Source organism: Botrytis deweyae (assembly GCF_014898535.1).
Source record: "Botrytis deweyae strain B1 chromosome Unknown BDEW_011, whole genome shotgun sequence".
Lineage (NCBI taxonomy): Eukaryota > Fungi > Ascomycota > Leotiomycetes > Helotiales > Sclerotiniaceae > Botrytis > Botrytis deweyae.
In genome coordinates this window covers 603,761-631,594 of record NW_024066218.1, presented here as the reverse complement: position 1 = coordinate 631,594, position 27,834 = coordinate 603,761, and the positions used below count along the sequence as shown (strand labels likewise).

General features: G+C 44.1%; 10 protein-coding genes across 10 annotated transcripts; 5 read left to right on the top strand and 5 right to left on the bottom strand.

Annotated features, from left to right (window-relative positions):
• Positions 1-936: 936 nt before the first annotated feature.
• Positions 937-4,570, bottom strand: EAE98_005646 (uncharacterized protein; the record flags this gene model as incomplete). Its single annotated transcript, XM_038953268.1, has 6 exons — positions 937-2,254; positions 2,302-3,688; positions 3,741-3,807; positions 3,856-4,239; positions 4,305-4,438; positions 4,507-4,570. 6 exons carry the CDS (start codon positions 4,568-4,570, stop codon positions 937-939), a joined length of 3,354 nt encoding a protein of 1,117 aa, XP_038810369.1.
• A 1,758-nt stretch (positions 4,571-6,328) lies between these two features.
• On the top strand, positions 6,329-7,796 carry EAE98_005645 (uncharacterized protein; the record flags this gene model as incomplete). The annotated part of the gene is made up of 6 exons (XM_038953267.1): positions 6,329-6,427; positions 6,557-6,575; positions 6,652-6,801; positions 6,897-7,070; positions 7,166-7,320; positions 7,446-7,796. 6 exons carry the CDS (start codon positions 6,329-6,331, stop codon positions 7,794-7,796), a joined length of 948 nt encoding a protein of 315 aa, XP_038810368.1.
• Positions 7,797-8,373: 577 nt separating this feature from the next.
• Positions 8,374-9,396, bottom strand: EAE98_005644 (uncharacterized protein; the record flags this gene model as incomplete). The annotated part of the gene is made up of 3 exons (XM_038953266.1): positions 8,374-8,389; positions 8,439-9,228; positions 9,381-9,396. The coding sequence occupies 3 exons, from the start codon at positions 9,394-9,396 to the stop codon at positions 8,374-8,376; spliced, it is 822 nt and encodes a 273-aa protein (XP_038810367.1).
• Positions 9,397-9,978: 582 nt separating this feature from the next.
• Positions 9,979-11,514, bottom strand: EAE98_005643 (uncharacterized protein; the record flags this gene model as incomplete). The annotated part of the gene is made up of 5 exons (XM_038953265.1): positions 9,979-10,774; positions 10,833-10,883; positions 10,938-11,029; positions 11,080-11,333; positions 11,391-11,514. 5 exons carry the CDS (start codon positions 11,512-11,514, stop codon positions 9,979-9,981), a joined length of 1,317 nt encoding a protein of 438 aa, XP_038810366.1.
• Positions 11,515-13,219: 1,705 nt separating this feature from the next.
• On the top strand, positions 13,220-14,554 carry EAE98_005642 (uncharacterized protein; the record flags this gene model as incomplete). The annotated part of the gene is made up of 4 exons (XM_038953264.1): positions 13,220-13,436; positions 13,490-13,876; positions 13,927-14,383; positions 14,434-14,554. 4 exons carry the CDS (start codon positions 13,220-13,222, stop codon positions 14,552-14,554), a joined length of 1,182 nt encoding a protein of 393 aa, XP_038810365.1.
• A 1,611-nt stretch (positions 14,555-16,165) lies between these two features.
• EAE98_005641 (uncharacterized protein) lies at positions 16,166-18,600 on the top strand (the record flags this gene model as incomplete). Its single annotated transcript, XM_038953263.1, has 5 exons — positions 16,166-16,170; positions 16,257-16,327; positions 16,464-16,695; positions 16,747-18,323; positions 18,380-18,600. The coding sequence occupies 5 exons, from the start codon at positions 16,166-16,168 to the stop codon at positions 18,598-18,600; spliced, it is 2,106 nt and encodes a 701-aa protein (XP_038810364.1).
• Positions 18,601-19,103: 503 nt separating this feature from the next.
• On the bottom strand, positions 19,104-22,119 carry EAE98_005640 (uncharacterized protein). Its single transcript, XM_038953262.1, has 4 exons — positions 21,737-22,119; positions 21,111-21,669; positions 20,463-21,055; positions 19,104-20,407 (listed from the first exon to the last, which is right to left on the bottom strand). The coding sequence occupies exons 1-4, from the start codon at positions 21,776-21,778 to the stop codon at positions 19,460-19,462; spliced, it is 2,142 nt and encodes a 713-aa protein (XP_038810363.1). The 5' UTR covers positions 21,779-22,119; the 3' UTR covers positions 19,104-19,459.
• A 312-nt stretch (positions 22,120-22,431) lies between these two features.
• On the bottom strand, positions 22,432-24,363 carry EAE98_005639 (uncharacterized protein). Its single transcript, XM_038953261.1, has 3 exons — positions 24,062-24,363; positions 23,945-23,996; positions 22,432-23,889 (listed from the first exon to the last, which is right to left on the bottom strand). Exons 1-3 carry the CDS (start codon positions 24,137-24,139, stop codon positions 23,150-23,152), a joined length of 870 nt encoding a protein of 289 aa, XP_038810362.1. The 5' UTR covers positions 24,140-24,363; the 3' UTR covers positions 22,432-23,149.
• EAE98_005638 (uncharacterized protein) lies at positions 24,364-25,532 on the top strand. The gene is made up of 4 exons (XM_038953260.1): positions 24,364-24,470; positions 24,532-24,679; positions 24,732-25,298; positions 25,351-25,532. Exons 1-4 carry the CDS (start codon positions 24,441-24,443, stop codon positions 25,386-25,388), a joined length of 783 nt encoding a protein of 260 aa, XP_038810361.1. The 5' UTR covers positions 24,364-24,440; the 3' UTR covers positions 25,389-25,532.
• Positions 25,533-26,226: 694 nt separating this feature from the next.
• On the top strand, positions 26,227-27,745 carry EAE98_005637 (uncharacterized protein; the record flags this gene model as incomplete). The annotated part of the gene is made up of 5 exons (XM_038953259.1): positions 26,227-26,545; positions 26,682-26,824; positions 26,891-26,977; positions 27,034-27,613; positions 27,669-27,745. 5 exons carry the CDS (start codon positions 26,227-26,229, stop codon positions 27,743-27,745), a joined length of 1,206 nt encoding a protein of 401 aa, XP_038810360.1.
• Between the last annotated feature and the right edge of the window lie 89 nt (positions 27,746-27,834).

Genomic DNA, 27,834 nt, shown 5'->3' with positions numbered 1-27,834 from the left:
TAACATACCTATCTATAGGGTTATTTTCAACGCTACGAAGGACTAAGAAAAAGCTCGTATTTATATATTTATATTTATATATATATTCATATACCTAGATATATATACATAATACTTTACTCTTCAAGTAATTAACCAACTCTCTCATATCAAAATCCGATACCAATACTAATACTAATATCATTTCCATTTCCATTTCCTGTGTTCCTATTTTCCTATCTAGCTATCTAGCTAATATTGTTTTCTACTCAACTCTACTTCACACACACACTCTCTCACACAGAAAAAAGATAGATACTAAGTAGGTATATAGATAAGGAGGTAGGGTAGGTAAAAGAAACCTCCTCGCTAATCCATCTCGCATACTCGATATAAATCAAGACACAGAATCATAAAGCGGTATCGAGTACTCAGGCGGCATAGAATGTAATGTAATGTATGTATAGGTATGTATATGTGTATATGTGTATGTGTATGACACAAAGCATCGTTCCACCATCTCACATCGCATGTGCATCTATCCATCCATCCCTTGAGACAAGTCCAACTAAACCTATCCACTCCACATAACTCATACTCCATTAATATTATTCCTCCCCTTTTCCTAACCTAACCTAACCTATCCAATTCCAGGTGACGAGTGGCTTGCCTGCTTCCATTTCAATTCTTCAAGCGATGATGGATATCGATACCATACACCGCTCACTATACATGTTCAATGAAGTAAACCTCCGTTTCATTCATCATTGTGCCAACCTGCCAGCCATCGGCGAGCCACCTTTCTAGCTATAATATAAGCAAGCCACCCAAAGCTACTACAAAATAAAATATTTCAGACCAAGAACAGAAAAAACGCCAACAATGCTAATCCCATGGTATCTCCAATTCATCCATCATTCATTAACATACCATGACATGTCATACCATCAAAAAATTTCATGAACGTTCCTGGATGGGCGTTTTAGCTAATCGTCCGCCAGCACTAACACGTTTCTGCAATCTCGCCTCCCGCTCCTTGAGCTTGTCCTGTGGGGTCATTGTGGTTGGCAAGGCCCCTAAAGTATCACTGGTGCCTCCTGCACGCTGAGTCTTTTGTTCGATATACAGCGTTGCGCTTCGACTTAAAGGAAATGCAGGTAAAGAGGTTGGGATCTCAGCCCCATGCTGTATGAGCATTTCTGCGATTGGGAATGGCACAATCTTTGCAGGAGGCTCAACCCGAGTGGAAGACGTAATCTGTGCTGGAGATGCTGGATCAGCAGCAGCGAGAGCCAAAAATACTGAATGAGTTCCACGAGACTTATCCGTGACATTAGGATTTGCCTTGAGCGCCAAAGCATATATCACCTGTTGGACATCGTTCTTCTTGACTGCGGCAAGAAGGGTCTCATCTGCTGTGGCATATCGTGAGAGGGTGGATGAAATTGGTTCCACGAAGGCTCGGTCAACATACTTGGCCGTGATAAATTTTAACCTCTGTTCGCGTGTAGCTTGTGGCGTGGGTTTTGTAGCTAGATCAAGTCTAGCTTCCCAGACCATATTGGAGACACGATTGCCAACCAATAAAAGTAACTCAACAATGTCCGTGGTAAATGAATTGATATCGAGAGTTAAGGAGCGTACTTTGCTAATATGTGTCCCAAGGGAGCGGTGAATACCACTGCACTCGATGCAAAGAATGATGGCTAAGTTGATCGACACCCACTCTGTTTTGATTCCAGATCCACAATCCGCACACCAGCAGTTTCCTTGATCCGTTTCTCGTAAAAGCTGTAGTAGTTTATCTGGGCTTTCATCAAAGCTACTACTACTCGAACGGCCATATGCAGGTCTCGCACCAACAGTCGTTCTTCTAAACACATTATTAGTGTTAGAGATATTAGTATGGTTTGAAGAATGCCCGTGGTTCATCGAAGAACTCTTTCCTGTTAATATCGACCCAATATCTCTTCGGATCGAATGAGGCTCAGACTGAGGCGCCAAGGCCGGGTAATCTTTCATACCTCTACCCTCAACCGCACTCTGAAGCGCATTGTTGATAGCGGAAATCCAATTCTTCATGTCGTCTTCCGATGTTGCTTGATATACTCTCTTGTAATGAGGTGTTATGACCTCAAAACAAAAACGGCGCTCGGCATCGCGAGCCTCACGAACAGAAGCCATACGCAAATCTATGGGCTCCATGTGTAGGTCTAGACGCTGCTTCCAATTACTATACTCAGAGAGTTTACCGGCATCAAGTACAATCCAAAATCTATGAAAGTCAGTTGAGTTACTGCGTCTATGGCGCGTCAGACTTACTTGTGCCAAGCTTGCTTATTTAGGCCTCTTGGATCAACATGGCTACCAGGTCTGCTTAAAGCCCAGAGAAGACCCTCTTTACGCTGCGTGCCCAACTTCTCACTCGCCGTGATTTGACTGTGATCTTTTTCTTCGAGGTCACGTATGCCACGAAACCGAGGATTTGCGCCCGGGCTTCCTACTTGTCCTCCGACTGTCGACGAGAGGCTACCAGGAGATCTAGAAAACTCCGTCATGCCGCCATTGTTGACTGTAGCAATTGTACTATTCGTCGGCACCGGTCTCAGTTGATGCCCAGTGCTATCCGCCCTGTTGAGCTCAGAATCTGATGTATATGCGCCATTTCCTGAGCTCGAGGTTCCAGGTACGATGGGTTCAACTGGGACCGCAGGAACTGTCTCAGGTTCCACATATGTAATAGTACTCTTCTCGAGATTGCGCCGTTTTTCTTCACGTTCAGTCCTCTGGTATTGAAATTCTTTGTCTGCATCCTGCACTTCTGCACTCAATGCTTCTAGCTGTGGAAGCATTTGTTCCACCTTCTTGGCTGCTGCGAGATAACTCCTTGTCTGAGCATCTGCATACTTAGTCAAATGTGACAAAACTTCTTGTTCTTTTCGCCCCCCATGGAGATCCTGCATGAATGAAGAATAATCGAAACGCTTCAGCTCGAAGTTCCGACGTTTCGTTTGGTATTTTGTATCGCTCTCAACGCGCTTTTTCTGTTTGAGGGAATCTTGACGTTGACCCAAGTATCTCGAGACATATGCATAATAATCTTTACTTTCTTCCTCGAAGTCTCGTTTCTTTGATTCAGCTTGTTTGATATCGAGGGTATATAATTTTGCAAGTGGCTCTATAATGACTTTCTCGAGATTGAGAGCATTCTGCTTCTCATACTGTAGAATCTCCCGCGCAATCTTATCAAAGTAATGGTCCAAAGCGGGTTGAACTGCGTTTGCATTCGAATTAGATGCTTCTCGAAGCGCTTCCATAAATCCTCCAATGGCATCGTTGCATTGGATCTGAGCAAGTTGCGCAGCCTCTGCCTTTCTGAGAACCTTCTTCATCCGTGCGCGCATATTTCCAGTCTTCTGCTCTAATGCTTTCATAGTAGCTCTGAATAACGGCCCATCTTCGGTGGCGCTCATATCTTCACCCGGCCGTTGACAAGAAACATCAACCTTGGGTACATCCGCCATTTGACTTTGAGGAACAATCAGATCGAGGTTAAGGGGGTTTGGCGACGGTGGTGCGTCTTCGTAGGATAGTTCTTGTCCGCTCACACGAGAATCGAGGGATTGAGAAGAGGGAAGTCGCAATTTTGGGGGTGGAACAAGATGGAATGGGGGAGATGGCGAGCCTGGCATACTTAACGGTTGTGAATCTAGGTCCTTGTTAGTAGATAGATAATTGGGCCAAATCAATTAGAGCCTTACTTGAAACCCAGAATGAGAAGCTAGCCAGTGTATTCAATCGATGCGCTCGTTGATCATATTCGAGAAACTAGAGAAATGTCAGAACGAGTAACACATGCGATCCAGTCGAACATACGCTACAATTATTTCTCCAACCACCCCCGCGATCCTCTGTTGGCTTTGGAGGTCTCCATTTCCAAGACCATTCGAACGACACTGATTGACTGCCTCCAGTGGAATAATCCCCAACCAATTGTACATTGGCATTCTTGTGCAAATTCGGATCGGCATGAAATTCTCGAGTGACTAGATTCTCTACTTCTCGCGCCGTCGAGGCAGATACATATGTAAGTCCATTTATAACTGAGTCTATCAATCCGACCACATCTTTTGCGCCGTTCGTTGCAGGTAGAAATCCTTGCGATTGTCGAATGATGAATGTGAAGTTGAAGGTAAGTTCTTCTTCGTTATTGATTTTGATGAGGAAATTGGGAGCGGCGCCAGGAAGTGTATCAGGGTCCTGCAGAATTCTGATTAGGATTTTTGGTAATACAAATGCAATGTATATGTATGTATAATCGTTACCTGGACATATTCCACCACAGCACTATCTCCAAGATCGCGAATCGCAGATACTCTTGTTGCTGGAAAGCCGTTTGGAACAATGTTTAAGAGTGTTTTCCTCCGCTGATTGGTGATTGACAAGGACGATATAGTTACTAGTAGTATATCACAATCAGTCCCCTCCTTCTCTCCAAATGTGATGAGTATCAATGGGAGTACTAACAGCGAGTTTGATCCCTCAAGTACAATGGCGCGCCATCATCTGGTCTGCTACTAACATTACCCATTTTCCTGTTATGTATGTACGTTCCTCACACACACACTCTCTCTCTCACACACTCTCTCACACAGACACACACTCTCTTTCAGTCTGTCTCTCAGGGTTTACCCCACTAAAGTTATCTAGTTGGAAGTCGTTGCAAGAGGTATGGCCCTTGCTCTTGACAATCTTGTCGAACACTGTAAAGAAGATAATGTTTTGGGCATCTAATCTGTATAATAGTAATTAAGAACAAATGTAATAAAGAAGGGATTCAGTTGATTATTTTGGTGTATAAGGTTGATATGATATGGTTCCCTAAACTCTGTAGGATTGCTCGAGTCGAAAGTCAAGAGTACTCCCTGGTAGCTAGACTGGCTGAGACTGGGAGACTGGGAGACCGGTAGAGTAAGGTTCTCGCTAGACGGGGTGCTGGTCGTAGTGGGAGAGTGGTGAAAGATTAGCCTTTCCAGGTTGCTTTAGTTCGTCTCTTATTAAAGGCAACCCTGATGTAGTTTCTGTCTCCGGGTCTGTCTCTGGGTCTGTTTCAACACTCGTTTCACTGCGGTTGACTTGATGAATGTTGAAGCCACTGTGAGGAAAAGTCGATGCAAGGCTATGGAGGATCTTGCTTATTAGCCCCTGGTGGAGAGATGGCATTAATGTGAGTAGATGAGTAATAAGTAAGTGTAAAATAGCAGCAGTCGCAATAGTAGATGTATAAATGGAATTAGATGAATCTTACTTGCAAGCAACGCAAGGATATCACTCAAATTCTAGATTATTATAATATGTGATACAATCCCGTGCATTCTTTCCCTCTGCAGTGTCTCGTGTTACTTTGTGACTCTTATTTTTCACTATTGCATTTCCTAACAACTGAATAACTGATACCTAAAATATTCAAATTCCTCCATGATTATTGTTCACAGCCTCTTGAAGCATACTCATACCCATACCCATACCCACGCCCACGCCCACGCCTACGCCCTTGGTGCTGACGCACATTGTTGGGCTTGTGAATGAAACGGACCAGGACCAACAATCACATCACAGGGCTGTTAATGTATTTAAAAAGCGATAGAGTATAACTTGGCATTAAACGGGCCCCACGGGCTCCAAGTGCCTTTTCGGTAGCTATGCTATCTAGATAGGTAGTCGAAGCCGATAGTCAGGGGGTCTTTTTTTTTCCAGCCAAGTCAATAACAAAAGAGTCACGATTCTTGGAGTTTGTTCCAGTTTCACTCAAGGTTTGATACGAGTGTTATGTTATATATGACTAGATATGCGCCTCAGTATCTAGTAATGTGTGTGACGAAAAGTATATGAAGATTTGCCTTCGAGAGAGGCAGATTCGCGGCAAATAGATTACTACGTACCCTGAACGTATTTTGATACGAGATCCTGCCCTGCTGCGGATTACCTCCTACACAAGCACCTTGTACTAGGTAGTTAAAGATTTGGATGCATACCTAGTAGGTACCTACTTCGTACTATCTATCTACTAGTATTCGTAAAATAGAACAAAAAAACCTCCGAAGGTACAAGCGCATCACCCTTTTAATCGATAAGCGATAGAATGTATATCAACCTCGGCATGTCTCAAACCACGGCTCACCTCTGCAAGATATCTTCCACCCTTCCCTTCTCCACAAGAAGTTCCCCAGGTTTCCTATATATATAATTAGACCAAGAATTTGATTTGCTTCGTTGATTGTTTCGTACACCATTTCATCAATCATTCCACACTTTATCTTGTCTCACCCAACACGTTTGTATATACGACATGACGTCCCTTCCTTCATCAAACACAGGCAGCAACTTTGCCGATGCTACCAAGGTCCAACAATTGACTTCGCATACTTACTCTGCAAACTTTCCCGATGTAAGATTCTTGATATGTGTTACATAAATTGATTTGATGACTCTGAGCTATCCAAGCATGATTACGAATAATCTTACTCCCAACGTACAATTTCGCTTTACTGGATTCTCATACTAACAATTGACGCAGGACTGGTGCATTGGATCAGGTAGATAAGCTTCTTACCAAACTTCCTACTTGGTTACCCATGTACCAATGAATTTATTGTCTTACTGGAAATCTAGTTCCCCATGGCGGCTTCATAACCGGTGTCTTTCTCCAAGTCTCTGCCCTCCATTTTCGCACCACCCTGTCAGCCCAAAACCAACCAAACCCCATCACACTTCATCTAGAGTTTTTGCGGCGCACTGAAGCTGGTTCTGCCCTCTTCACCGGTTAGCCTTTCCCATGACTTCTGTATATCGAGAGCATCATTTAAATGTATCTTTCGTCTTATAGATTGGCTTCTGTGTACTAACGTTCTCTTTAGTCCAAGATACCAAACTTGGGAGGCAGACATCTGTTCTCCATGTAACCCTGTCACAAGGTGACCGCGTTGAAGTAGTCGGTTATATCACGCACTCTAATACCACGACGGAAGAGGGCGTTTCTTCTCCTCACACTCATGTTCTTCATCCAGCCCCCCTTCCCGTTACTCTTTCTCGTAAGCATAGCCGATGTTTCATCCAACACCCTCGTCTTTGCTCTCCCCTGCTATTTCCTCTTCCCAAATCTCACCAATTAACCCTCGAATTTTAGTCCTGAAAACTGACAACGACCCCAACTATCACCACGACGGCATAGCTTTCCCCAACTTCCGTAAAGCTAGCACAAAAGCTCACACGTACTTTCCTCACACCCAACCTGCTCCTAACATCTCAGACGAATGGATCCGACTATCCACTGGCGAATTTGTAAGCACCGTATTTCCTTTATGATACCGATCCTGAACACATAATCACCTTCTCCACCCAGCTTACCATATTCTCCCAACCTTACACCCTAACCAAACCGCAATTCTAACCCAGATGTCAACCAGTGGACTGACCAAAGTCTCGGCTACGCATGTGATATGTTTGCGCTCCCCACCGACTTTCTCCCAACAACCACTGCCCCTTCCACCTCCTCTGAATCGAAACCCGCTATTCCCAGCGCAAAGTACTGGTTCCCAACTCTTTGTTTAAACATAGATTTCAAGAAGTCCCTACCATCAAATGGCATTGAATGGCTCTTCATTCGAGTTGAACGAAAGCAGACCCGGAATGGACGCATGGATATAGAACTGACGGCTTGGGATGAGGAGGGAGAATTGGTCGCTATCAGTCATCATGTTGCGCTAGTTGTGGGGAGTGAGAGGAACACGTCGGCGAGAAGTTCGAGTAAGATATAAAATGTAGAATTCGAGTATGAATTTTAGATTTGTGGCATTGGGCATAGAGTGGAGATTTATGCTACATAAATTTCATGTGTGATCTTCAACCTAGACTTAGGAGTTATGATAGAAATAGTATATCACTTGTTGGAAACAGACAGATGATTGAAATTGGATAAAAAAGGTATAAAAGCAGGTATATTCCCAAAATTAGATTCAGTCGTGCTCGCTATGTCTATCCATGCTTGAGTCCGACTAGTAGCATGTATAGCAAATCTTCAAATCAAGGAAGAACCGAAGTGCAACCTAGAAATATCAGACCAGTCATGTCATTGACTCCCCAATCACCAAACCGACTCAAATTCTGACCCAGCACCATTTGCTGTCATCTATGTATCAAGGTTTCGACGTGCATTCGTGAAGGAGCAACTTCATCCTCGGCGGGCTTTGTATATGCAGCAGTGTATGGGGCTCGCCAGACACAAGTAATACTTTTGTACCTGAGTAGGACGGCGTAAAATTCGATTGGGGATGTATTCTCAGTTTTGATGGATGCTGGAGAGACTGAGTTATGATAACTATAACTGAAGCTCTTTCACATAAAATCATCACTGCAACCCGTCAGTAGTTGTTTCGTGGAAGAAAGGGTAACAAACTTACTCTCCAAAATCATCATCATAGGCCTGGGTATCTTTGCTGCCCATAGTGTCCCTGCTTGCATTTAAGGTAGTCTTAGTTTTCTGTGCTTTGGACTTCTTTCCTCCCTTTTCAGCTGCCTTCTCCTCTTTCAACTTCTCGTTACTCAAAGCCGTCAGTGTACTGGCGATCTTCTTGATTTGATCACTTGGAAGTTCTTTGGAGATTTGCTTAGTGAACTCTTGTAAGAAGATGATGTACTGTGCTTTCTTGACATTGTTGGCAATAAGAGGGACAAGAGTTTCGCGGAGCTTCTCAAACTGCTGCTTGGTTCTAGGATCGAAAAGTGGGAGAGTTGTCAAATCGATCGTCGCGGCAGGGTTCTTTTCATCAATTTGCACTGCGTTCGCGGCACTTGTAGACTTGCGAGAGTTGATTCCAATGTTGCCAAAGAGATCCTCAGCGTGCTTCAAATCAGATTCTTGTTCAGTTCGTCTGAGGCGTTCTCTTCTTGTAGCCTCATCCTCTTCACTGCTCTCATCGCTACCTTCTGCCAGTTGTCGTGCTCTCTCGGCCTGCTTTTCGGCAACACGCTGAGCCTTTGACTTCTTGTTCGCAGCAGCCAATGCATCAGCCTTGGCCTTTCGCTCGGCTTCAACCTTTGCCTTCTCGCGCTCAACTTCAGAATCTTCGGCGGCACTCCAGGAATCTAAGACTTCATCGTCATCCTCTTCATCATCAAACTTTCTTCGGTTCGAAACGGCTGTTTGTGCGGGTGTTGGCTCCGATGATTCCTCTCCGGAGGATTCCTCATCTATTTGGTAGAGTAGCGGTCAGCTTAAAGTGCTTTTTTTGTGCATTTGCATGGCGGTAGATCTTCCAACCAAACCTTCAAAGTGCTCGTTATTCTATGAGACATTCCGCGCGGAACACGCCTTGGAAAAAATAAAATATTCTGCCACTTACCCCACTTGTCAGGCATTTTCAAGACTAGATTTCCGGTGAGTAGACCTTTTTTATTGATTCTGGTTTGACTATTCCGATTAATGGGCCTGGAGTCTCAAAAGCCTCGCTGTGATAGTCTTCACTATGTGTTGTGGTGGTGGAAAGGAAAATATTGAGGAAGAGGGATTTTGGAAGTTTGTCTTTAGGTTTGCGCCCGCACTTGTTCACAGGCAAGTACCCACTGCCAGTCGTTGTAAGTTAGACCGATCGGAACAGACTGTACCTAGTAATCTTGATTGGTCCCCAATTGATTAACCTTGTACAGTTACAAATGTGTTAGCTCATCTACCAATTTTAACCTTTCCATCCACATCCACAGACTGCAATATGTACAATAGTAACAAAACAGTACCGTTTTCTTTATAGTAAGGGAAACAATTGGTTGCATTTATAAGGTAATAATAACGCCGTTACAGCCACAACACAATATATAAGTATTTTGGTCAAATTGTTTCTCATTTTTAGGTATCATTCATCATTACTCTGGCTATGGTATCGCTCATCCCGCATAACACAGTTACCTACCCAGTTTACTTTTGTCAAAGTATCTTCAGGTCGTTTACAAATTGACGGCAGTTCTGAAGCTCTCTCCAGCATAAACAGCCTTATCACCGAGCTCCTCCTCGATTCTCAAGATCTGGTTCAACTTGGCCAAACGCTCAGATCTAGCTGGGGCACCAGTCTTAATTTGACCAGCACGGAGACCAACAACGATGTCGGCAATGGTGACATCCTCAGTCTCTCCGGAGCGGTGAGAAACCATAACACCCCATCCGGCAGCGAAGGAGTCCTTGGCGGCTTGGATGGACTCGGTAAGAGTACCAATTTGGTTGACCTTCAACAAGAGAGCATTGCAAGACTTGAGTTCAATGGCCTTCTTGATTCTGATTGGGTTGGTGACAGTCAAGTCATCACCGACAATTTGGAAATCGGAGGACTTGTAGAAGTAGCTCCAGGCCTCCCAGTCATCTTCAGCGAATGGATCCTCAATGCTGACGATTGGGTACTTCTTGGCGAGGTTCTTGTATTGATCGGCAAGCTCAGTGTAGGTGATCCACTTGGTTGGGTCACTCTCGGGGTTCTTGAAGTCCAAGTCGTACTTCTTGGCATCCTCCTTGTAAAACTCGCTGGAGGCAACGTCCATGGCGATGTTCATCTTTCCGGTGTAACCAGCAGCCTCGATAGACTCGGTGATGAGCTCAAGAGCCTCCTCGGCAGTTTGAATATCTGGTGCAACACCACCCTCGTCTCCGACATTACCAGCGGATTGACCGTACTTCTTCTTGGCGAGAGACTTGAGCTTTTGGTAAACCTCAGCACCTTGTCTAAGAGCTTCGGTGAAAGATGGGGCAGCACTGCAGACTGTATTAGCGTATGATTTATTGTATGTGGAATGTGCAAGTAGCAACTTACGAAGGGACGATCATGAACTCTTGGAATGCCAAACGTCCACCAGCGTGGGAACTATGCGTTGTCAGCGAACTAATCTACGATCCTCAGAACTGCTAGATTGCTTACCCTCCGTTAAGAACGTTCATGAATGGGACAGGGAGAACGTAAGGCTTCTTAGTTCCGGCAAGATCGGAAACGTGAGCGTAAAGTGGGATACCCTATTGAGAATTAGGCAAGCAAACGATTGTGAGCATATACTGTGACTGACCTTCTCAGCAGCTCCGGCCTTGGCAACAGCCAAAGAAACACCAAGAATGGCATTGGCACCCAACTTGCCCTTGTTTGGGGTACCATCGAGGCTGTTCAAGAACTCATCGATCTTGGATTGATCCTTGACATCAATGTTCTCCTTGATAAGAGCTGGGCCAATGATATCATTGACGTTGGCGACAGCCTTGGTAACACCCTTTCCAGCCCACTTGTCCTTATCTCCATCACGGAGCTCAACGGCTTCGTGTTGACCTGAAGTGCCATCCGATCAGCCTTGTGGGTTTCAAGCGTTTGGAGCGATTTACGTACCGGTGGAAGCACCAGATGGAACAATGGCACGGTGAAGACCAGTCTCAGTGACAACGTCAACCTCGACGGTTGGGTTTCCACGAGAATCGTAGACGGAACGTGCGTGAATCTTAGTGATAGCCATTTTGACTTTCTGCTGAGGAGTTATCGTTAGTATTTGGGCGTCTTGATCAAATTGTACAAATGATAAAAAGTGCTGATACAAATGGCGGAGATTGAAGAAGAAAATATCGGTATGGAGGAGGATGGTGGGGTGATAGCACCAACTCGAGCTTCAGCTTATAGCTTATTTCTCTACTTGTTGATTCACTTTAATCAAGAGATAGAAATGAAGCTCTGCATCGTACGTAGATACCCAGCTGCCAACAACCGTCGAAGGGGGATATCATCAGAATAATCTTACCTTGAAATTTATTGTGACTTTGGGAAAAGAGAGATATGATTGTGAGAAAGTGAAGATCAAGAAGTTGGAGTCACAGAGAAGAACGAGATCTTTTTCAACCCCTCGCCCCACCAAACGTGCCAATGCGTCGTCCCTTCCCGTACCAGCCTATAATCCCTGCTGACCGGAGTTACTCTTAGTAAGTGAGTTACGCCGAAGTCTTGACTGGCTCGATTGGATAACAGTAATGTACGGAGTACCTATCGTACACCTCCCTTTGGACACAACTTTATGCAAATTTTGGGTGGAAATGTATCAAAGTGTAGGTATATAAAGTGGAATTATGTTGAACTTGGAGACTCTCTTGGAAGCTGTTTGTTGAAAGTTTGAAACATCCAAGTACAAGTCAGACCTACTAAACTAACGCCAACGATGTTTGGGAATGGCACGTCCCGCACTCTTTAGATCTCAACCATTACTGACAGACGAGAGCCGGATTGTTACTACTTTCAAACTTAATAATGGCTACGTGTGTCTACGGAGTAGTATCTCAAGCCAATGCCATGTCTAGATTGCAGCTTTGCGAGCTTTGGTCGTACTATCTCGCCTTTCCGGTGGCCGGACCCGGCTTGAAGAAAGTTTCGTGAGAGCTCTTGGGTCTTGAGTCTAAAAGACGAACAATGTACCTACCTACCAAGGTGATTGATATTCACTGTACGTGTATGGCATGAAAGATAGGTAGTAATGGAACATGTCCTAAATGATCACATCATAATCTTCACCACTGTCATCACAGTCGAAACCTTGAGGTTGGAAAAGGACCAAAAAAGATGCAAAGTCCCCTTTCATCTTGTTGGTATGTGAAGGTGGAATCGTATCTTCTACGAATTTGAGTGCTCTATATCTCTAAGTGCAGTACTTGATACCTACTTGTAAGTGATGTTGAGAAGCTTTGGGTAGGTACCTAGGTGATTTGGCACACTTGTGATGGAATTGAAGGCCGGAGAACTGGGCTACCTCGAAGTCCCGTATATGTATCACTTGGTAGTGAATCTGTGCAGGTAAACAGAGCGATGCAATGATCAATCAACAAAATGTACTTCGTAGACAACATATTGAGTTGTAAATTGTGAGGTTGAGGTTGATTTGAATGTTGTATAAATTAAGCATTGATATCATTGGTTCACTTAGAGCAAGTGCGGCCTGACTAATATTGATCTTTTTTTTTTTTTTACCTCAGGCATCAATATTTTGGAGGTCAATCGATCCACAGGCAACAAGAGCTTCGCATGCAACTTAGTTAAGCCATCTTGATACCTTCACTTTCATCATACACACCTTCCACGCAAATCTGAAAACAACGCCCGTATTACATGCTCGATTATTCAATCACCTCTACCTAATAAAATATCCCATAAATACTATCGAACTCCTTGCGACATTCGAGATGGCTACCGACGGCGTTATGGAGCGCGAACGTGCGTTGAACACATTCAGGGAAAAGTTATTGGAGTCTAGAGAATGGGAGGCGAAGCTCAAGGCTTTACGGTTAGAAATTAAGGGATTGCAGAAGGACTTCGACCATACAGAGGACAATATCAAAGCTCTACAAAGTGTTGGACAAATTATCGGCGAGGTTTTGAAACAACTTGATGATGAGAGATGTGAGTAGGCCAGCGGCAATGCAAATCCAACATTCCTAACATTAGTCTTCTAGTCATCGTCAAAGCATCATCTGGACCCAGATACGTTGTTGGCTGCAGGTCGAAAGTTGATAAGCTGAAGTTGAAGCAAGGAACCCGTGTAGCACTCGACATGACTACTCTCACAATTATGCGAATGTTGCCTCGAGAAGTCGATCCACTTGTTTATAACATGTCTTTGGAAGATCCAGGACAAGTGAGCTTCGGTGGAATTGGTGGGTTGAATGAACAGATTAGAGAATTGCGAGAAGTTATCGAACTGCCACTCAAAAATCCGGAATTGTTTTTGCGAGTTGGTATCAAGCCTCCGAAGGGTGTTTTGTTATATGGACCTCCAGGAACTGGAAAGACCTTGTTAGCAAGAGCTGTTGCAAGCAGTTTGGAGACAAACTTTTTAAAGGGTGGGAGTTTTGCTTGACATCATTTTCACAGTCATACTAATGTGATGTAGTTGTCTCATCTGCTATCGTCGATAAGTACATTGGAGAATCTGCACGTTTGATCAGAGAGATGTTTGGTTATGCCAAGGAACACGAGCCATGTATTATCTTCATGGACGAAATTGATGCCATTGGAGGACGTAGATTTTCGGAGGGAACTTCGGCAGATCGTGAAATTCAGAGAACCTTGATGGAACTGTTGAATCAACTCGATGGTTTCGATTACTTGGGAAAGACAAAGATTATCATGGCTACTAACCGTCCAGATACCCTTGATCCTGCGCTTCTCAGAGCTGGTCGTCTCGACAGGAAGATCGAGATTCCCCTGCCAAATGAGGTCGGACGATTGGAAATCATGAAGATTCATGCTTCCAGCGTTGTTATTGATGGCGAGGTCGACTTTGAAAGTGTGGTAAAGATGAGTGATGGTTTGAACGGTGCAGATTTACGAAATGTTGTCACAGAAGCGTATGTATTCCCTCAGCACATTACGCATAAAACTTTTCTAACTTTTCTAGTGGTTTATTTGCTATCAAGGATTACAGAGATGCCGTCAACCAGGATGATTTCAATAAAGCTGTTCGTAAAGTGGCAGAATCAAAGAAATTGGAAGGCAAGCTGGAATATCAAAAACTATGATTGTTACATAGATTTCGTTTTAGCATGGCGCATCGCATAATTGAGGGATGGTTGGGCATACCGCTCGACTTTGTAAGAATACCACATGAAAAAAGAACTCCTTTGGAATTCCATGAACCTGTACAATCGGGACAGCTTGCCATGAAATAAAATTCTTTTTCTTAATTTCAATCAACCGTAGTTCGAGTGCATCCATTTATTGTCCCCACAAAGCCATGCTCCATGCTCGCTTGAAAAGGGGCCTTGTTAGTTTTTTAGGGTACGGTATATCTTCAACATTGGTTCCTGTGGGGTTGATTGGCGGGGAGTTTGAGGGTCAAAAGGGAAATCAATATATTGATTCGCCGAGAGAAAATCTACAATTACATAAAACCCAGATATAGATTGCTGTGGCCTGAAGAAGAAGCGCGAAGCACACCATTTCTCGGACCGGCAAAAAGGAAACACATCTGCCCAGCTCAGAATCCTAATGGCCGATGAGAGATGCGAATTTTGCATAAATGGCCAACAGTAATAGTGCCTCACACAACGTGAAGCCGCTGTCCCGCAAAAGGAATGCGTGCAGGTCGCTGGCTTGGCTGGCGGTGATACAGTGTGATTTGGTGGATGGCCTGGTAACCCTAAAACGACGGGTTCTCCGATTCTTCTTTGCGAGGCTGAATCATGGTACTCACAATTGATTGAGCTCAGATTCAGTGGTTGAATTCGACTGTGGAATCCCCCGTTGAGATACTGTACCACTTATGTGATATCGTACCGGTACTTGCAACCTCTGCCTTCACACTCCCCAATACACATAGGACAGAGTTCAAGACTGTACGTCATGATGAAGCTTTCGTCGAGAAAATTTGTCTGGATAGAGTTATGCCCCCGCGACCCTGGGTACCTGATTAAGTCCCCTGTGCCTGGAGAACTTGAAATGTTGCTTTATTTAGATTAACAGGTGGGTCAATTGTGTGGCTTATACAGCTTTAGCAGAATGCTCCCCTGTTGAGCATCTTCAATCATTGGTACATGAACGAGGAAGAAGGTGGGAAAGAAGAAGGAACTGAAAAGTTTGAGGTCAAAATTGACAAGAAAAGGCGTATTGATACGGGCTCCAGGCGTGAGACTATTCGGGATTGGGTTGGTAAGGTAAGATTTCTTTTTGAAAAGTACGAGAGATGCAGCCTCAAGGGCTCTTAAATCCAGTTATTCACCACTAGCATCGTAGTCACGTATTAGTATGTGTTTGAGATCCGCAGCAACAATCAAGTGGCCCCGTATCAAAGTAGCTACCGTAATAGATTCGTAAACACTTGCAAGTTGTTACCGTATTTTCTTTTCGTTAGCAGGCTTGACAGGTTGAGAGGCAAAGGGCTGTGGGGGTGACAACGTGCACGTTTACATTCAGACGAAGAATACCTAGTATCCAACCCACCATTCTTCCCTTTTACTCCCCTCCCCTTAAAACCATCCACATCCCTCAACGAAAGGAAAGGAAAGGAAATCATACATCTCTTTTTCATTCGTTTTCTTTGAATCTACAATCGTTCTTGCTTTCGATACCCTTTTTTGCACATCCCACCAATATCTAGATCCCAATAGAACACATCCCCCTTCATTGCAACAATGTGGTATGTATATGTGCATTGGAAATGCCTGCCATCCTTCGAGGACGAGGACAATAAAGATTTGACAATTTGACTGACCATCTTCTCAGTGGAATCTTCGGATACATTAATTACTTGGTGGAGAAGGATAGAAAGTACATTCTCGACACACTTGTCAATGGTAAGATACACAAACTGCCCCTCCTTTTGACTGAGGTGTTATATATACCGCCATTTCAGCCAACAATCCCTTTCAATACTCGCACGCCTTTCATCAAGTTTTTGGGATCTGCCAGCTAATCATTTGCAATCTACAGGTCTTTCGCGCCTTGAATACCGTGGTTACGATTCTGCTGGTCTCGCCATCGATGGAGACAAGAAGAATGAAGTCTTTGCATTCAAGGAGGTCGGCAAAGTTGCAAAGTTGAAGGCTCTCATCGAGCAGGAGAAGCCAGATCTCACCAAGGTCTTCGATTCCCACGCCGGTATTGCACACACCAGATGGGCTACTCACGGTCCTCCATCTCGTCTTAATTGCCATCCTCACAGGTACGTAAAGCTATTGTAGGCTGTTATACATTGCTGATGTGAGATTTGCAGATCTGACCCCTCCTGGCAATTCTCGGTCGTACACAATGGTATCATTACCAATTACAAGGAGTTGAAGACTCTGTTGACATCAAAGGGCTTCAAGTTTGAGACCGAGACCGACACAGAATGCATTGCCAAGCTTGCAAAATACCTTTACGACCAACACCCAACAATCGGTTTCACAGATTTGGCAAAGGCAGTTATTAAGGAATTGCAAGGTGCTTTTGGTCTCTTGATGAAGTCAGTACACTACCCACATGAGGTTATTGCTGCACGTAAGGGTTCGCCCTTGGTTATTGGTGTACGAACAGAGAAGCGCATGAAGGTCGATTTTGTTGACGTCGAGTACGCTGAGGATGGACCATTGCCTGCCGAGAAGGCTTCACAAAACGCCGCATTGAAGAAATCCAGCGTTGGAAACTTTCTCTCCGCTAGCAATGCTCTTGCTCCAGCAGACAAGTCCTTGTTGCACAGATCCCAATCCCGTGCCTTCATGACTGATGATGGAGCTCCAATGCCAACCGAGTTTTTCCTTTCTTCAGATCCTTCCGCTATCGTCGAGCACACCAAGAAGGTCATGTACCTTGAAGATGATGATATCGCTCACATCCATGAGGGTTCCTTGAACATCCACAGACTCACCAAGGTTGATGGCTCATCCAATGTCCGCACAATTCAAACTCTTGAGTTGGAACTCCAAGAGATCATGAAGGGCAAATTCGATCATTTCATGCAAAAGGAGATTTTCGAACAACCAGAATCAGTCATCAACACAATGAGAGGACGCTTGGATGTCGAGAACAAGACAGTCACACTCGGTGGTTTGAGATCATACATCGCCACTATCCGACGTTGCAGAAGAATCATATTCATCGCTTGCGGTACTAGTTATCACTCTTGCATGGCGGTTCGTGGTGCTTTCGAAGAGCTGACTGAAATTCCAATTGCCGTCGAGCTGGCCTCGGATTTCCTCGATAGACAAGCGCCCGTCTTCCGTGATGATACTTGTGTCTTCGTTTCTCAATCTGGTGAGACTGCCGATTCCTTGATGGCTCTACGATACTGCTTAGAGCGCGGTGCGTTGACCGTTGGTATTGTCAATGTTGTCGGTTCCTCCATCTCCCTCCTCACTCACTGTGGTGTTCACGTCAACGCTGGTCCCGAAATCGGTGTTGCTTCTACCAAGGCCTACACTTCTCAATTCATTGCTATGATCATGTTTGCTCTCTCCTTGAGTGAAGATCGTTCCTCGAAACAGAAGAGACGCGAGGACATTATGGATGGACTTGGAAAGATCTCAGGACAAATCAAGGAGGTCTTAGAGCTCGATCAACCAATCAAGGAGCTTTGTGCCAGAACCTTCAAGGACCAAAAGAGTTTGTTGCTTTTGGGTAGAGGTAGCCAATATTCCACTGCTTTGGAGGGTGCTCTCAAGATCAAGGAAATTTCTTACCTCCATTGCGAGGCTGTCATGTCTGGTGAACTTAAGCACGGTGTTTTGGCATTGGTTGATGAGAATTTACCAATCATCATGATTCTTACTCGTGATGAGATTTTTGCTAAGTCTCTGAACGCTTATCAACAAGGTATGTTTGCACGCTCAAATTATTTTTATCTACATAACTAATGCTAATGTCTATAGTCATTGCTCGTTCTGGCAAGCCGATTGTTATCTGCAACCCCGGAGATGAGGAATTCCAGACCAGTCAAGCCGAGAAGATTGAGATCCCAGCTACCATTGACTGCTTGCAAGGTCTCCTCAACGTTCTCCCACTCCAACTTATTTCCTACCACTTGGCTGTTGCCGGTGGTCTCAACGTCGATTTCCCAAGAAACTTGGCCAAGTCAGTTACCGTTGAGTAAATGTTTTTTCGGTATGGCATAGCTATAAAAGGCTACTAAGCCCTATCGCTTTGGTGTTCTGCTGGACTCGGATGCATTGAAAGGAAAAGAAAGGATGGGCAAGAAGTCTAACTACACATCCAAGTGTTGTGCTTCTTTATTTATTTTTGCGTAGATGTGAGACTTAGCGAATTGTGGGCACTAAAAACTCGGTTTGGGATCTTTTGATGGAGGGATGGTATGTGCTACTGTAGTTAGCTACTATTGCGATGAATGCAATGGACTCTCTTTAGATATCTACTTATGCGAAAGCGTAGTTTCAATTTGCGTAGGGAAGTCAATAGTCAGACAAGCTCTCTTTTTTGATAGACAGTGGAATGAAATACATTGTTGAGATATTTGACTTTTTGGTGCTACACGATATGATGTTTGAAACGACAATCTTAAACATTCATCAGCATGGATTACAGGGTGCCCGCCACAACCTTTGTAAGTTGAAGAGGTGCAAAATACAAAGGAATGAATTTTATGGAATTCCAAACAAATGGACAACTTAAAGGTATATTAACAATATCTATTTATGACTAGTAGGTATGATACTTGATGTCCCCAATAAATCTTCGACCCCCCACTGCCACAATGTGGACAGCTCCAACATGCATGCTATTCCATAATCATTAAACGGGTACGAGAGCATCAAAAACGACATTTCGCCCGCATGCCCAGCAGTTTCTCCGACCCTACCTCACCCAACGTATGTACAAGTAGAGGAAGAATTTAGTCAGAACAGAGGCGGAAAGGTTAAAGAAAGGCATAATACAAGGGTAAAACTATGCAGGAAAGGGTTGATCCCATCATCGACGAAATCGCCAACCAGAATTCATTGTTTGCCATTCTTCTTTGGCGTCTTGGATTTTGGGGTCTCGGGCTTTGATGTCTTGGATTTTGGGGTTTTTGATTCTGGCGCCTTCATCTCGTGGGATTTAACGGGAGATTTGACCTTTGCCTCCAAATCCTCTGGATAGATGCTACCTTCGGCGTTGTCGAAGAGAGTTTGATCACCCTTGCCACCCATCTCAATGAACTCATTTGGATCCCGTTGAGCTGCTGGGACTTCTTCATTCTTGGTTCCATTTTGCGTAGAGTCTTGTTGAGTTGAGGGCTGGTTGATACAATTAGACTTAGCATTTGGATTTTTGACGTATACCTTGACAGGGTCTTTGTCAGAGTTGATGTGAATGATCTTGGAAACCTTGACCTCGTTGATGTCGCTGAGTAATGTTCTCTCTCTTGCGATCTTACGCTTGCTAAAGTCAAGACCTGCAAGTCCACCGACTAGACCGTCTGTGCTATCATGAACATTGAGAGTCTTCTGAGTCATCCATGGATGCGCCAAGCACTCATCAACACTATAGCGCTGCTCCGGGTCGACTGTCAACATGTGATCAATGAGATCCAATGCTGGATCCCCGATACTGTCCCAGTATGGAGAAGGATAGTCAAATCTACCGAGCTTGATCTGGGCTTTGAGGTCATAAGGATTGTCCCTGGAATACAATTCATCGGAAAAGGGTGGGAATCCACAGAGGCATATGTATAGAACAACTCCTAATGACCAAATATCAACTGCACGAGTGTATCTTCGATGGTTGTTGTCCTGGAGGATTTCCGGGGCTACGTAGCTTGGGGTACCGCAAAGCGTTGTCGTAAAAGACGCCTCTCCAATAATTTTTGAGAGACCAAAGTCTGCAAGTTTAACATGCAAATCTTCATCTGTCATCAAAATGTTCTCTGGTTTGATATCTCTGTGTACGATACCACGTTCATGCTATTAATGGTTGGTTAGCTAGAGGCAATGAAATGACGTTAGGACAAACACTCACCAAGTACTTCAAGCCTTCAAACAATTGAACGAAAACCTTTCTTGTTTCTTGCTCTGTAAGTTTACCCTTTTTGACAATCCAGTTAAACAATTCTCCTTCCGCTGCGAGCTCTAGGACCAGGTAAGTTGCGCCAGGTTCATCAAAAGTATCTTTTAAGCATAGAATGTTTGGATGACTGACGCCCATTAGTATTGCAATTTCTTGCTGCAAACCTTCAATTCTTTGTTTTTCTCCGACGCCGGGCTTTCTTGTAAAGACTTTGACAGCGAAACGTTGACCTGTAGCCCTTTCGACGCATAAGTAAACGGTTGCATAATGACCCGACCCAAGTTTTTCTAGAAGTAGGTATTTCTGCAAAAATTTGCTGGTTTCGCGCAATTTCGGGTATCGAAAGACAAATCTGATATCATTTACTACTTCTATTTCATCTCCGTCTTCGAGTTGGCGACGCTTATTTCGTCCAATCATACTCTCTTTGATGAAGGTACCATTGCTTGATAGATCCTCAACAAATGCAACGTTTAGACCTTCTTGATTTTCGGTGAAAATGAGACAATGTCTATTGGAGACCTTGATATCATCGATGTTGAGATCTAGAAAAATTGTTAGTGCCACACTTTTGTGTCAGATTGTCTGGGCTTCACTTACCACACTCCGGATGTCGTCCGATCAAGTATCCTCCGGAAGCAATGCCTTTGAATTTAGTAGCTTCATAGGCTTCTTCTTCCTTATTCAAATCTTTGCCCTTACGAGGGTTTCCAAGATCACTGTCTTTGTCTGGCAACGGACATGCATTTCTTCTCCTCAAGACAAGACGTCTTCCATACTTGTAATTGAGAGGCATCAAGTATCCCCAAACACCTTCCTCTTCCTCATCTTCAACCTGACTTGACAATGTGGTTGCGTCTCTTTGTGATTGGCTCAACTCTTGAGTTTTTGCTTGGGAGTATCGAGCGGGAGACGACAAAGCTTGGGAATCCTTAAAGAAACGTTCACTTGGTTCTGGCGTTCGGTGCTGGATCTGGCTTGGTCGACCCTCTGGTGGTGTTGCGGTGCCATCTCTTAGATTATCACTAGAAGAAGAGCCTTGATGGGTAACTGGGGAAGGAAGGTGCTGCTTATTCGAGATTGGAGTATGACCCGGTTGTGAGTGTCTTTCTGATCGGCGCGGCTTCTTGTATGATTCGCTCTCTTCGATCGTTCCTACCTACGTTGAGATTATATGTCAGCCTTTTCGAAATTCATAAACTATGAGGAAAGAGCGATTTTCTTACTCTATCGCGCTTTAAATTGCCTTTGCCTGTTTCTGAAGGCATCTTGACACAGATTGAAGGTCAGTTCGAGTTTTGATGCGATTTGAAGTACTGTATTTCGAAGAAAGTGCAAGAGTCAAAAGATTGAAGTGAGCGGAGGCGTTGGGATTCTGCAGATCTTGCAAATGCTTTGATTTTTGATAAAAGTTATTGTGTAAGTAGCAATTCAAATCGATTATCAGTTATTTTTTTTGCGAGGAGTATATTTTCTTTTGATTAGGGAGTCGGAATTAATTGTTGGATTCATTCTTTTCGATAGGTAATCAGAGGGACTAGGTACTCCAGATCTTCTCTATGCCACACTAGGAATATGGGCTCGGCCGCTCGGGGTAGAATGAACTGGGGACCTTTACTGCCTAGAAGTGATAGAAAAATGTGTCGATCGTATCGATATACCGGTATTCACATAAACCCCACCAGCTGCAGAGGAGGATCTACTTGAGTATTCACTTGTCACAAAGAGGGTGGCATTTTATTTTTTAGATTTTTTATATTATCTCTGGTGAATTGGCATGGCAGTATCACAAATGAGAATGTTCTCAAGGCAACAATCCACACCGTCTACCTAGTTAAGTGTTTTGGGTGCGAAGAGGGGAAAGGAGAGATCCGTGTATTGACTGATATTGGCAATGAGATTGATGGTATTGCTATCAGTACCTAGGTATTCGTACCAACTACTCACCTACCTCGTACAATTTCAACACTTTTAACATGATCTACGAGTACAAAATAGCATAAACATCAGTAAGCTTCCACGCACGGGCAAACGTCATGTTCATTCTGTATAAAACTCTCTGTTTCCCCATGTTGAGTGGAACTGAGACTAATAATGAATGTGGATATCATATACATGTATGCCATATGGCCAGTGGGGGTAAAGATTTAAGCCACGAGTAATAAGATACCTATTTCGAGGTGGAATTTAGGTCAGAGGGCTAGATTTTTTCTAATTCTTCGCCCTCGCTACATTCAATATCATCAAATATCCCGAGAGCCTCAATCCAAATTCCAATTTGAATCGTTACCCTTCAATCTGGGGTCAGTCAAATACAATATCTCGTGATATATGTGCATGCTCGGGTCTTGTGAATACACGAGTAGTATAAACAATATCAGAAGGAATCCCAATGAGTCTGCTGGACTATTGTAAAACATAGTCTCTGAGTCTCTTGTCATCTGATATCAACCAAGGCTCTCCACCCCGGGACTTTATGATGATGATGAAATCTCGAGTGTTCCAAGTGTCCCAAGGTGTTTCCTTCAATCGATCGCAGATCTTCTACCCAAAGACTTAAAGTCGTACCTGGTTCTCAAGTCGAAGCTTGAAACGTCTTGTTGTAGTTTTGAACGGATCTTCGCAATAGGCCGTGAATCTCAACTCTCGAATCTTGTCTTTCTCTTGACGCCTTGCGTGTTTGATGGATTGGACCTGCCCTTATCGAGCCCCGCCATAATTCGTTCGGCAGTGCTTTTTTGTCCCTTCCCATTAATGCTACTAGTATTTGAAATTGCGCTGCGACTTTCGCCCGAGGCCGTTGCAGGTACGAAATCCAGGGCTTCCCTTTGACCTCGAGCTTTCTTTTCTTCTCTTTCCTTCAAGATTTTTTGTTGGCTTTTCGCGAGTTCCTCCTTGTAAGCATGCTCCGGGAATCCAGCCGGATTCCATAGATTCTGAGGAAGGATTGTTGCATATTGTTCCGCCTCGTCAATATCCGCGAAGTCCATGAGCTTCTGCATCAAACTCGGGTTTTTGAGCGCCGCTGACTTTGCAAGCTTTTCATTGAAATGTGTACCCTGCTTTTTAAGTTCGAGGAAATGCTTAAATTTCGCATTCGTACTGGCTACTGGTGAGCCTGGGGGTGAAGGGGGAATATCGTAATTAGGAACTGTTGGAAGGGTAAGATCTCGTAACAAAGCTCGATTCGCGGAGTATGGTGACTGTGGTTCTCCGTCTCGTTCCCCGTTCATGGCGTCCTCTAATTCTGAGTAGCCCGTTGCCTCGACTGGTCCCAGTTGTGGTCCAACGAGTGGAGCGTTCGGTTTTGGATTGCTTGGTAGTTCAATAGTTCGTGAGGTTTCCGTGGATGGAAGCTCTTTCGCATGTAGCTGCACATCTTTCAAGCAGTCAGAAGTGCTACAGATTAAAAATCGACCGTAAGGTTCGCGTACCTTTTGCTGTAATATTTGTAGTAGAATTGTTGGATATTAAATCTCCAGAAGGCTGTAGCCTATGATGTCAGTGACTCTCCCAAATTTCAATTGCATTAAATAAAACACTCAGCTTACGTTGGAAGAAGTCTGCGGGTTGTCAATCTGAAGTGAGTCCTCCTCATCGCTGCTTCCATAATCTACTAAACCTGCCATGATTATTGTATTGCGAGTGGTTTCAACGCGGAAGGATCATTTGAATATACCGACACACAAGTGATAAAATAAACTTCTTTGATGGTAATTACTAGCTTTCCGTGCTCCAGATTGGCTCTCGGGGCTTATATCCCGATATTTGGCCTCAGGTTGCAGAAGGCGCGTCCCGAGCTCTGCCTGGAACAACGAGAGCTTAGGTTCCTCAAGCTCCAACACTATCAATAACTTTACCCCCATGAACATTTGAAGATACCACACCATACCTTAACAACCTTTCAATTCCAATAACCCTTCCAACATCATGAATCACCTTCCGCAAGCTTGGGGCCGTGTAAGTATAAATACACTCTCAACATGAGTGAGATATACTCAGATTACTGACATTCAAATAGCCTAGAGACGATGTTTATGGCGCATATGATGCTTCATATCTTCAACAAAATGGACCAAATCAACACACTCAATCACCCATCGTCACTGGTACATCGGTTGTGGCGTTAAAGTTTAAAGATGGTGTCGTAATCGCAGCAGATAACTTGGGTATAGTCCATAACTATAAGCTCCAAATGCATCTCACTAACAATTCCAATAGCATCATATGGTTCTCTCGCACGATTCACAGACGTAAAACGTCTTCGAAAGTTCGCAGATACATCCGTTGTTGGATTTGGTGGCGACGTATCAGATATGCAATACCTGGACCGCCTTCTTCAGTCCCTCGATACCGAAGAAGCATACGGCGCATCAGGTCACACCCTCAATGCTCATAATCTCCACAAATATCTCTCCAAAGTCCTTTACAAGCGTCGATCCGATTTCAATCCCTTATGGAACACTTTACTGGTTGCAGGGTTGGATGAACATGACAAACCTTTCTTGGCGAGCGCCGATTTATTGGGCACCACATTCTCTTCTCCAAGTTTGGCTACTGGATTCGGTGCGCATTTGGCTCAGCCGTTGTTAAGAAAGGTTGCACCAGACGAGGAGGCTGCTGCGAAGTTAACCAAAGAAGTGGCTTTAGAGGCAGTTAAAGAGAGCATGAAGGTCTTGTTTTACAGAGATGCTAGGAGTATGGACAAGTATTCGATTGCGGTTATCACAAAGGAGGGTATCGATTTGAAGGAGAACGAAGAATTGGAGAAGCAAAGTTGGGCTTTCGGTAAGATTTCAAGTATTAAACACTCCGTGATAGTGTGCTAACAGTCAAATAGCTGAACAAATTCGGGGATACGGGACCCAGGTCAACTAAACGAATGATTTTAATATACCTTGCGCTGTAAACTAGACAATGATGAAATGAAGCATATCAAGTTTTGGGGTTCCTTGCCTCGTGGTTAACAAACACCATCGATCCCATCTCCAAGTCATTTCCTCAGTCATTTGAATATTGTTTTGATTTTTGTCTTTCCCGTTGGTGCAAGTTATCGTGTCAAATTCTGAAAGTCTCGGAAGTCCATTCTTGCCATGGTTTTGTGGAATCTCAAGGATTCAATCTCCAACCGCACTGCTGATATGAATAGCTAGGTAGGTGCATGCAACTACCTCTTCCGGCCTCTCACTTCAGAATTGATGATGCAGTGAAGTCTGTTCAGTGAAGCTCATATGTCAACACTAATGAAGGGGTGTTCCACTACAAAGAAAGGACATAAATGCAGTGTTTCTACTCCTTAGGTTGCGCTCACACATATCTAATTAGGTAGTAATCACCTAGAATTTCAAATGCTAAAAGGCTATTGCTGTTTATATATCGTAGATAGGTAGCTGTTTTCGAGAAGAACAGCGATCTCGCGTTATCCAAACAGCCAAGTAACATGTGCATGTCCTAGCCCCACTTAGCTTCGACACTCCATGAATGTCACCCCTACCCTTTGATTGGTCAAAGTTATCCTCGCCAAAAGTGTAGGGAGAAACCGAAGCAAGAGGACTGCTTTCTTATATAAAATATGATGTTCTTATGGTATGCCGTTTACTTTTTCTAAGATGTTACTTTTCCTCAACTTTTTTAATTGCCATATTTCTAAGAACAGAAGTTCTGTTTTCAATAAGAAAATTTTCAAACCGTTTAGTCCAACACAAGTCTATTCAATATGACTAAAGTCCTCGCCTCTGAAGATATTGTCGCTCCAGAATCTATCAACCAATTCCAAAAATCTTCCTCGGATGTTCCATCTCACTCTATAGACATTGAGAAGAACTCCCACCTTCAAGTTCCATCTAAACCTCAGGATGATTTCCAGACAAATCACCAAAAAACTTCCCTTTTCAAAAGTTTAGGGTGGCTTGATCGACTCCTAGCTTTATGGATCTTTCTCGCTATGGCTATTGGTATCTTGCTGGGATATTTTGTGCCAAATGTCGGGACTGCGTTGCAAAAGGGAGAGTTTGTGGGTGTTAGTGTGCCGATTGGTTCGTGCTTCTTTTCTTCCTTCTTGGTCCATAGTGAAGTATGATAGCAGAGGATATTGACTTGAGCATATAATCCGGAGGAAAGGTTAAGATGTATCAATTTGCTCTTCAAGCTAATACAACAGTGAAAATATAGCTGTATGTTTGTTGGCAATGATGTATCCAATTCTTTGCAAGGTCAAATTCGAAACCCTACATCTTGTCTTTCAGAAGAAGGATATCTGGATTCAGATCGGATTTAGTTTGGTCGTTAATTGGATTGTTGCCCCATTGTTGATGGTAATCAAAACCTCCCTACCTACTCTTGACCTTGTTACGAAATAGCTAACGAGGACTCACATATAGTTAGCTCTAGCATGGGCCTTCCTACCCGACAAAGAAGAGCTTCGATCTGGTCTGATACTTGTCGGAATAGCTCGCTGCATTGCCATGGTATTTCACCTTCCTCTCATTTCATGCTTACAGCTCAGTCGACTAATCCCCCCTAGGTCCTAATATGGACTGGTCTAGCCGGCGGCTCAACTTCGTACTGCGCTATCCTCGTGGCCATAAACAGTCTATTGCAAATGGTGCTCTTCGCCCCTCTCTCTGTGCTTTTCATCTCCGTCATCTCAGGCGCCGAAGGCCCTGCCGAGTTCTCCTACTCAACCATCGCCTCCAGCGTAGCAGTCTTCCTCGGCATTCCTCTCGCAGCCGCTATCCTCACACGTTTCCTTCTCCGCAGCCTCGCATCTCCCTCCTGGTACGACACTGTATTCCTCAAATACCTCTCGCCTCTCTCTCTGCTGGGTCTCTTGGCCACCATCTTGATCCTTTTCGCAAGTCAGGGTCAGCATGTTATTCAGCAGATAGTTTCAGTTGTACGAGTTGCAGCCCCTCTAATCGTTTACTTTGCGATCATCTTCTTCTTAACTTTATTTGTGTGTGCGAGGATGGGTTTCGGATATAAGGTTGCCACGACGCAAAGTTTCACGGCGGCAAGTAATAACTTCGAGCTGGCCATTGCTGTGGCGGTTGCGACGTACGGTGCAGATAGTGAACAGGCGTTGGCTGCTACGGTTGGCCCGTGTATGTATTCTGAAAACGCCTCGTTGGGAAGATGTTTACTGATATTTCCCTGTAGTGATCGAAGTGCCAGTGCTGCTGGGGCTGGTATATGTAGTAAGGTGGATTGGGGAGAGAAGAGGATGGAAAGATTAGAGTTTGGAGTGGAGTAGAAGTTGGGTGTACACGTAAATGATTCAATTGAGAGCATCACTTGCATTCTTTGGTGGGCTCGGGGTGTATGA